Source organism: Quercus suber, unplaced genomic scaffold, assembly GCF_002906115.3.
Source record: "Quercus suber isolate HL8 unplaced genomic scaffold, Cork oak 2.0 scaffold_51, whole genome shotgun sequence".
In the NCBI taxonomy this organism is placed as follows: domain Eukaryota; kingdom Viridiplantae; phylum Streptophyta; class Magnoliopsida; order Fagales; family Fagaceae; genus Quercus; species Quercus suber.
Genome location: NW_027069516.1, coordinates 1,015,609 through 1,025,909, shown reverse-complemented (window position 1 = coordinate 1,025,909; position 10,301 = coordinate 1,015,609). Strand labels below are relative to the sequence as shown.

At 32.2% G+C, this 10,301-nt stretch overlaps 1 protein-coding gene across 1 annotated transcript; it reads right to left on the bottom strand.

Annotated features, from left to right (window-relative positions):
* Positions 1-1,645: 1,645 nt before the first annotated feature.
* On the bottom strand, positions 1,646-4,783 carry LOC112032081 (phytohormone-binding protein-like). The gene is made up of 2 exons (XM_065771973.1): positions 4,615-4,783; positions 1,646-1,917 (listed from the first exon to the last, which is right to left on the bottom strand). Exons 1-2 carry the CDS (start codon positions 4,781-4,783, stop codon positions 1,646-1,648), a joined length of 441 nt encoding a protein of 146 aa, XP_065628045.1.
* Between the last annotated feature and the right edge of the window lie 5,518 nt (positions 4,784-10,301).

Genomic DNA, 10,301 nt, shown 5'->3' with positions numbered 1-10,301 from the left:
AGCAACCACAACCCATTGTAAAGAAAAAAAAGAAGAAGAAGACAAAAACCAAAACAAAACCATAACTCATCACCACTAGTCACACCATAGCCACCTCCACCACCACCCACAAACACTAATGTGGCAACCTTAACCCACCGATGAAAAAAAAAAAAAAACCAAGGTGAAACCCCAACCCATCACCACTAGCTACAACAACCCATCATTACAATCACAATCCACCGCCACAGCCAAAAATCAACCACCACCGCCACCACCACCACCACAACCACCTATCCACAAAACCCATACCCAAAATCAACCACCATAGCCACCAACCCATGAAATACACACCCAAAATCAACCATTACCGCCATTACAACCACCAAGAAGTCCATAGCTAAAATCAACTAGCACCACCACTGCCACTAAATCCATAGAACACACACAAAAATAAAGAGGAGAGAGAAGGGACCTGTGGTAAAGATAGAGTCATGGAGGAGAGAATAAAGGGGAGAGAGAATGGAGAAAAGAGTCTAGCTCGAGAGAGTGAGCTCAAGTGAGAGAGAAAGAGAGAAGAGACCAATGATAAGAGAGGCATGGGAGAGAGAGAGAGAGAGAGAAATAAATTTAAAAAATGTAGCAACTTGCTACAATAAGTTGTTACTAGTAGCAACTTTCTAAAAACTTTTAGTTTGACACCACTGGTAAATAATGTTTTTTGGTGTTTGAGGTGTTAAAATAGCTTTTAGCTATTTCAACACCTCTATTGTGAATGCTCTTAATTATTGTATATCATGTATATCATGCTCTTAATTGCAGCTATATTAATTTTAGTATATCATATCTTTTTTTTTCTTTTTCTATCTTTAAATTTGGTTATGATGGGATCAACGAACTCTCTTGCCCAGACGACCTCATCAAATGCCTCCATCTACCTAGCCATAGGATGGACGAGGAAAATCAAACCATTAATAAGAAGCTTCAATGCCTCCAAACCATTACCAATTAGCTGTCAACCTGTTGGTAGCTCTTCAAAACCTGCATTAATAAGTACCGAGGCGTTACGGAAAGGGCACTAAAGCCATAATTAAGGCCCCAACGACTAGAAACTGTGAAACTATATATACACACTTGACAGAACCAGGCCAGGTGCATACACACACATAAGCATAGGTAATTCTGATATTCCAAGCTTTCTTATTTTCTCAAAAGCTTTTATACACTAACTTTGTCATCGGAGGCATTGTGGTAGGCACCACACTAGTGACCACTTGAGGAAAGCTTTACACTACATTGCAGGTACAACGACGAGGGTTCAACTCCATCTGGACGAACCTACACTACTGACAATTTTCCCATCATCAGGTTACTTTATCAAAAAATGAAAAGAAAAAAAAGAGGCATGACATGATGCAATTGGTAAAGAAAAAATTAAATACTCAAAATGGGATAAACTGAGATGACATGGAGCATTAAATAAGATCATGCAATCCAATAATTTGATTTTTAAAATTCATATTCAATAAAATGATATAAAGGGAGTTTGAAGAGTTTCTCTCTAAACTAGTTTAAAGAGAAACCTTTTTCTAGCATTAAAAGCATTAATCTGGATTATTAATTATTACAAAAAAGAAAAAGAAAAAAAAATTCTAGGAAGCGCCATTCATGATTTGGTTTCTAAGCACTTAAGAAATTCTAATGTGGCCTTTATCGTCTTCGAGGGCATGGTACTTTCTTGATATGTTTCAGTCTCAGATGAGATTGTGATATCAACCAAAGTCTCCTGCTCTGCAATTGTAGTTAGTTGGAAAGTTATCATGTAGAAGGAAAAACCTTTATTCAGATGTCCTCCTTCCAGCACTTGAAGAGCAATTCGATGAAAAGACTCATCAAGCTCCACAATTTCTTCTTTTTGATATGCTACTATGGATCCATATGATAATGGTCATAAAGAGAATTTCATTAGCAACATCACATCATTTATTTACATTTTTATCTAGTTGGCATGCTAGTACAGGAACTAAATTCATACAAATGCAAAATGAATACAAAAAATTTTCATTTAAAAAAAAAAAAGGTATTCGTAGGAGATTTGAACCTTGAGTGTCTCTATTTAAGACACTTGACAATGTCATCAAGTTACAATATTATTGGCAATTTTCAATTTGAAAGCAAATAAAGCAAGAAGTAATGTCAAAATGATAACTTTAAATAGTTAAAATGTTGGAGGGGAGATTTGAACCATGAATGTCTTCATTAAAAACGTCAAAATGTACTCGTTGAAGTACTAGGCTCTTGTCACCTCTAAAAGTGATTTATTTTTTGTTATTGCTCTAAAGTGATATTTTTTATTCCACTTTGGGTTACATCTAAAACTTTCAGTCATATAGTTTGTTAGAGCAAACTTAAAGTTCCGTACTAATTAAGACCCTTTCCTCAAATGATTCAAGGAAAATTATTAGGTGCATGCTACACAGTAACATAGCAATCCTTTCTCTAACATTCATGATGGATTATATATCTTCAAGTAATTAGTGGGATCTATAATAGATATGAAAGAAAGGAGTACTATTTCATTGTATTTTGAGAACACCTAATAATTACTCATGCCCAGGGACAAACCTAGGTGGGGGCCTAAAGGGGCCCAGGTCCCCTGGTCCAATTTTTTTTTTTTTTTTACAAATTATATGCATCATTTTTGTAGTTCCTCTATTCCAAAACCTTAGGCCCCCTCCAACTAGCAACTATTCTTTAAAGTTGTGATTTCCAACTATGTTGTGTTGGCTTTAATTCCATGCTAAATTTGATTGTAATTTCTTCAATCATTTTCCTTGTATGTATGTGGGATTAATTGTAAGGGATGAGTGTGAGAGATTGGTAAAGACTCAAGTTTCAAAGAATGTACAAGTGGATTTCGCAACTTTCTCACGACTATCTCGAGAGAAGTTTACTCGCGAAAAAAGCCGCATGTGGAGCACATGATTGAAAGATGAAGAGTCGCGTTAGGCTGTACTTTTTGCGAGTGTCTCACTGCTAAGGCCATCCCATGAAGGACTCGTGAAAAGTTATGTTTTGCTTTATCATGTTTTTACCCACACTATATATACCCTCATTACCCACAAATGGTAAAGAGTGCTTTTTAGAGAGAAAACCCTAGAAAATATACTTGAGAGTTAGAGATTGTCATACCCACAATTATCTACACATTTCCTTATGATTTTTCTTAACTCCTACCTCTCCATCTCTACATCTTTGAGAGATTGCTAGTCCAAACACTTACCACACTCATATTGAGTGTAAAGTGAGATTTTGGTACTAATAGGAAGTATTGAAAGGAGCCATTCATTGGAGGATGCAATTGGGCTGAATTACGGGATTCGGAAAGTTAGAGAAGATAAGGCTTCGAGAAGTCAGTTGGTAGGAGCTTGGAGGGCTCAAATACATGGGATAGATTAGACTTGAAGGGTCTTTTGTTATTCGTGTACTTCAATTTTATTCTCTAGTGGATTGATTTCGACTTGGAGGGCCGTGGAGAGGTTTTTCGCCGAATTTTTTGGTTTCCTTTTTGATAATACGTCTCAGTATTATCTTGTGTTTGCATCTCTCTTCCTTACTCTTTAAGCTTTCTTTTTATTGTTGATGATGGATGAATATGACTTAGGGTAGTGTTATCGGTTCATTGTGCTTATATGCTCTTACTCCGCACTTAGTCTAAGTTAGAGTAAAAGCAATCTACCTGTAATTTTTAATTGGGGGTTTGAACAAGCTCTTGTGTTTTAGCACAAATCCGAACTTTTATATTCAACCCAAAAACTTAACAAAAACAATATAAGTATTTACAATGGTGATTGTATTTTAGCAAAAAAAAAAAAAAAAAACTATTTTACCATCAAAGAACCAACAAACCATGTGTTATTGGAGAAGTTAAAGCTAAATTTTTTGCAACTACACTAGACTGATATAAAAATAAAATACAATATTTTATTAAGATTGTCTCTCTATCTTCAATTAAAAAACTCAAATTCTCTCTTTTCCTTTGTTATTTTAATGAGTTGTTTATATTATTTTAAATGAAGCGGTAAAAAGAAAGAACATTTGATATTAGGTGTATTGTAAAGCGAGGTGGTAAAATAGATAAATTACTTTTTGAGGTGCTAAAAGCTAAATTTTTTAGCACCACTACTGTGAATGCCCTAACTTAAAAAAAAAAAAAAAAAAAAAAATCTAAGCTAGCCTAGTATTAAAAAAAAAAAAATTGTTTTTGTATGAAAGACGGTGAGTTGGTGAGGATGATTTTTTGAATAGTTANAGTATTAAAAAAAAAAAAATTGTTTTTGTTTTTGTCTTTGTTGGTAGATAATTACATTTTAATGTATTAAAAAACAACAATTTTGTGTATTTATAATTTGTTAATACTATATGGATACATATTTGAAAATTTTTTCTTCTTATACTCCGGCCCCCTCTAACTTGAAATCCTGAGTTCGTCCCTGCTCTTGTCTAAAATATAAGAAATGATTTGGAGTAGTTCATAAATCAAATCATAAGCCAACAAACTCTTCTCTTTTTTTTTTTTTCAAATGAAATAAATAGGCCAATAAACTCAACGATCAAAGTAGATGGACTCACCAACAGAGAAGAAATTGAAGAGAAGGAGTGTACCAAGGCCACCATCTCCTTCAATCAATTCCACATACTTAACTACTTTAGGGACCACAAATCTCAATTCTTTGGTCAGAGCTTTCCGGAGGGCGTTCAACCCAACACCAACTTTAGCTCGGGTTTTTAGCTCTTCTATCATGGAGTTTTTTTCTTGAATGCAAGATTTTCAAAGTGGGGAGGTAGAGAGTCTTTTGACTGAATATTACAAAAAAATGAAATTTATTTATGATATGGGCATTGTTTAATAGAGTTGCCGAAATTGTAGGGGAGAAATTGCAGAAGAGAGAGGGAAAAAAAAAAAAAATTATGGCACCCCAATCCATAGAAACTATAGCACCTATATATATAAAATAAACACACACCCCAATCCGTACCTATACCCCTAATGCCTATAAAAAAAAAAAAAAATCATGAACCTGCATTGAACACGTGTTCTATCACTGCAAGTTGACAATTTTTTTCCGTAAGAAAGTGACAGTGATTAGGGGTTTGAATTGGGGTGTGTGTATAAATGAAAGTTGTTTTAAGTTGTATTTGGTGGGATAAAAAAGTAATTTTAATGATAAATTCAAATTATAATCAATAATAACTAACCATTTATAATTTGTTATGAAAATATTATAGTAATAGAACTTTTTTTTTCTTCTCTCCTCTCTCTTATACAATTTCGGCAAACAATTCCTATTTTTCTCTTGTGCACTCTTCCTATTTCGAGCACTCTTCTATTTTGGGTAGGAATTTCAATAACTATTGAAATTCATATCTCTCTCTTTCGTCACATAATTTCTCTCTCATCGTTTATACTTTTTTCTCAGAATTTTGGCAATATCATTGTCGAAATTTACTTCTTTTTTTATTTTCCAAATAAATTTAAACAATGCCCATATTACAAATAAACTTCAAAAATTTTTTTTTTTTTGGTAGTATTCAGCCGAAAGACTGAAGGTAGAGGTAGTATGACTTATAAGGTATAATAATTCCATTATAAAGGCACAGTCCGGTAGACTATACTAATATCTAGACAGAGGAGTATCTTTTCTCCTTGTAACACATGGGTCGGTGATTCATGCTCTTTTGGTTTTTTAAAAAAAAGCTTTATAGCCTTTTAATAATTTCGTAGCTATAAAGTACAACCATAAAATCCATAAAAACTCTTACTGTTAGATGTTGCTATTTGTCTGTTGTTTCAACCCAAACTATTCGTTTATTTATTTTTAATTGCTACTAGTTTTATATACATTTTTTTTAAATAATTTCTTAACTTTTTTAAGTATAATTATATTTTTATTATACAACCTTATTTTTTGTGTAAATTACGTTTTAAACCCTATAGTTTAGGGGCATATCAAATTAAAATTTATCATTTTTAAAGCAACAAAGTAAAGCCTGGAATTTTAAATAATGTCATATGTAGTCATTTGTTATGAATAGAAAAGATATCAAAGTTGTTGCATTGTTGCTACTCTCTAGTATTTCTCTTGGAGGTAGAGATCGACTCCCTTGAAGTAATCTCATTCCCCAAGGTGATGACTCTCTTGAAGTAGTTACAGTCTAATGCAAGCTTCCATTTGAATGCTATCCTCCACGAGACCGCAAATCATTTCCAAACACTTAGCTTAACATTCATAACCATCACCAACAATCAAATCCACTTTAATGCTAAGGACATACCCAAATCATAAGTTCCTTAAACACTAAATTCCAACATTTCAATCACCAAGAACTATTGTGAATCATCAAGAAACCGTAACCTTAAATCGAGTTTGGTGTGAGTTTGGGAAGTGATTATAAGTTGGCTTTTTCGTTTATTTTATATACTATTTGCAGGCTCCACACTACTTTTTGTTTAAACTTTATTTCAAATCATTTAACTTTCAATTTTTTGAAAATAAGTTTACTTTTAGTTTTTTTCTCTTACACTATGCAAATAAACTACCAGAAATAAACAAATTTCAAACAAACAACTCGGCACCTTTTAGGCTTGAATACATGTAATCGAAGTATGAAATTAAAATTTCTGTCTAATGCAGAGAGTTTTCTTAGATATTGACAATATCATATTGTGGCAGCATTTATGGGTTTTTATTTTTTATTTTTTTATCCTTTTATTCTTTTGGTTATTTAGTTCTGCCGCCTTCAGTTAAGATGTATCTTTTAAAAAGATTTACATATTGTTGTTCTGATAATTGAAATTTTGGAGGAGCGGCCACGTTCATATAAATCCTTAAGCATATAGTTGCAAGTGATAAGCTGATTCAGTTAAGGCTTTCCCTGAAACTATTGATGGATATACAACTTCTCTTTAAGTAAATACTTACTGTTTTCTACCTAAATTGAAGAATTGTTTAATGTATATAAGGTGAAAGTTTCCCTTTGCTTCTTTGAAATTGTAAAAGAAAGATTAAAAATGGGAGTTAAATTGCTGACAATATCAGCTGTTTTATGAACATTTTTCTACTATTATTTTTCATTATAAGAACCCTTTGAATATTATTTATTTGAAGATAAATATATATAACACTATTTGGGTTGAGGAGTGACACTCGTTTTCTTTAAAGAGATTGCTAATCTTTGTAACTAGTGCATACGTAGAATGCTTGTAATTGTTTTAGTATATTGTTGCAATGTTGTAACTTGTATTTATTTACACCTCCTCCCTTCATTTTCTTATTGTGCACGTATCTAATTCAATATCTGATTCAATATATATCAGCTCATTAATTGCCACAATTAAAAAGAATAAAAGAATCTCTCTCTCCTCTTCAATGTGGGATTAAACATTTCGCTAACACTTTATCTTCCATATTAACTATATCTTTATATTTATGTTGTCATATTATTCATTTTAATCATATAATATTAAAACGCTACAAGTAATTGAGCGAAATCTAATTATATTCTAAATTGAATTTTAATTGTTATCTAATTTTACGTCACACTAGTGTGTAACCTCGTGTATGCATGGGTATAATTAAAAATAATCACAATTACACAGTTTAAATTATATACTTTTTTGTTAAAAGAGGTTTAAATTATAAATGGTATTTGCTTACACATTTTTTAAACCATACATTTTAAAAATATGTAATGGTTCTTCTTTTTCTTCTCCTTCTTTTTCATTATTATTATTATTTATTTATTTATTTCATTTAGAATTTAATTGTATTTAAACTCTTTGGTTTTTGCACTCAATAATTCACTTGTCACAAAAATTAAAAAAATTAGATGGACACTTGGCACAAAATTAGACTTCAATTGAAATTTAATTTAGAATCTAATTGGATTTAAACTCTTCAATTTTTACACTCAATAATTCACTTGGTACAAAAATCAAAAATTAGATGGGACATGTGGCACAAAATTGAGAATCCAATTGAAAATCTAATTGAATTTTCTCTTAGTTTTAGCTTTTAATATATACTAACTTGTAACCCCATGCATATGTATAGATATACTTAAAAGATATATATTAAAATGCATTGTATAATTCTTACATATATAATTTAAACATTATTGATAGTCATTCTTATATATATATATATTTTTTTTAATTCTTTAAAAAGTATTGTAAGAATATTATTAGGTAAAAAATGTAAATTGTCTATTTCTAAATTTTAAATTTAATTTTTTATATTCATTAATTCTAAACTCTTTGATTTTTATATGAAATAACTCACTTAGATGGATATTTATGATTCAGTCCCACATTTGGCTCAAAAGTTAAGAAATAAAACTCTCTCTAAAAATAAATAATGTATGATACATAACGTAAAATTAGACTTCAATTGTAGAATTTAATTGGATTTTCTTTAAATTTTGCCTATTAATATATAATAGTACGTAACCCATGCTTACGTACACACGGGAATTGACAATTGTAGTGGTACTTTTTATATTAGCTTGAATTTTTTTTGCAACATAAAAATGATAAAGGCGAAAAGCACATTTTAGTCCCTACATTTTTAAGCGATTTCTATTTTAGTCCCTAAATTTTATTTTTACCGCTTTTAGTCCCTATCCTGAAAAACGGTTTCTATTTTTGTCCCTACTGTTAGTGCCCTAACGGTAAAGTCCTAGGTGGCAGACGGAAACTGACGTGGCGCTAATGTAACAATTAAAATATTATTAAAAAATATTATTTGGCTTTTTTTTAATGCCACTTCAGCTAATTAATTTTTTATAAAAAAGCTATGTCAGCAAATTTAAACCAAAAAAGAAAATAAATTAAAAAACAAAACTTAAATTAAAAACACAAACCCAGATCTAACACAAACTCAGATCTAACACAATCCCAGAAATAAAATAAATTAAAAACAAACATTAAAACCTAAATAAAATATATAAAACCAAAATTTCCTTTGCTTATCTCTCTCTCCCTCTCGGGTCAAACTCACAGGTAGTGTGATCTATTTATCTTTCTTTGTCCATTACAATCTGCATCATCGGCGGCGGCATGACGGCATCGACACCGACATCGACGACTCCTCCGCGGCTAACTCCTGCGCCGCTACTGCTCCTCTAACTCAAACCCATTCTCCGCCGCTACCCCGAACTGTTGGGTCTAAAAAAATCCCTCATTCTTCTTCCATTTCTGATTCTTTTTATCTCGTTGGAGTCATGGCGTTTGCTATTTTGGGAAACGGGTTTGATCGGCGGGGTGTTGGTGGTGGTGGTTTTGGGATCTGTTGGTCGGTGGTGGTGGCGGTGGACTCCTTCGTGGCCAACTCCTCCGCCGCTACTGCTCCTCCAACGCAAACCCATTCTTCGCCGCTACCCCGAACTGTTGGGTCTCAAAAAATCCCTCATTCTTCTTCCATTTCTGATTCGTTCTCTCTCGTCGGAGTCATGGTGTTTACTGTTTTGGGAAATGGGTTTGATCAGCGGGTGGTGGTGGTGGTGGTTTTGGGATCTGGGTTTGGTTATAGGTTTATGGGTTTGTTGGAGATTGGTTTGGTTATTGGGTTTATGGTTTTGATTTGCTAAAGATTTGGTTTTGAGTTCTTGGGTTGCTGGGTTTGATTTGGGAGTTCTTGATTTGCTGGGTTTGAGTTCTTGATTTGCTGGAGATTTGAGTTCTTGGTATCTTCATTCTTCCTGTTAGCATTTAATTTATTTATTTTTTTCTTGTTTTCATTTATGTCCTAGTGATTTGGGTTTGAGATCTTGGGCTGCTGGGTTTGTGATCTTGTGATGGTTATGAGTTCTTGGATGCTGGATTTGATTTGAGAAGAATTTGAAGAATAAGTTGTAAAATGAAGAACTAAGAACACTAAGAACATTAAGAAATTTTTTTTAATTAAAATTTTTAATTAAATTAAATTTAAGGTTTTTTTATTTAATTTTTTTTTTAAAATTTGCTGACATGGCTTTTTATAAAAAATTAATTAGCTGACGTGGCATTAAAAAAAAGCCAAATAATATTTTTTAATAATATTTTAATTGTTACATTAGCGCCACGTCAGTTTCCGTCTGCCACCTAGGACTTTACCGTTAGGGCACTAACAGTAGGGACAAAAATAGAAACCGTTTTTCAGGATAGGGACTAAAAGCGGTAAAAATAAAATTTAGGGACTAAAATAGAAATCGCTTAAAAATGTAGGGACTAAAATGTGCTTTTCGCCAATGATAAACCCTGTTCATATCATTAAATTAAAGTT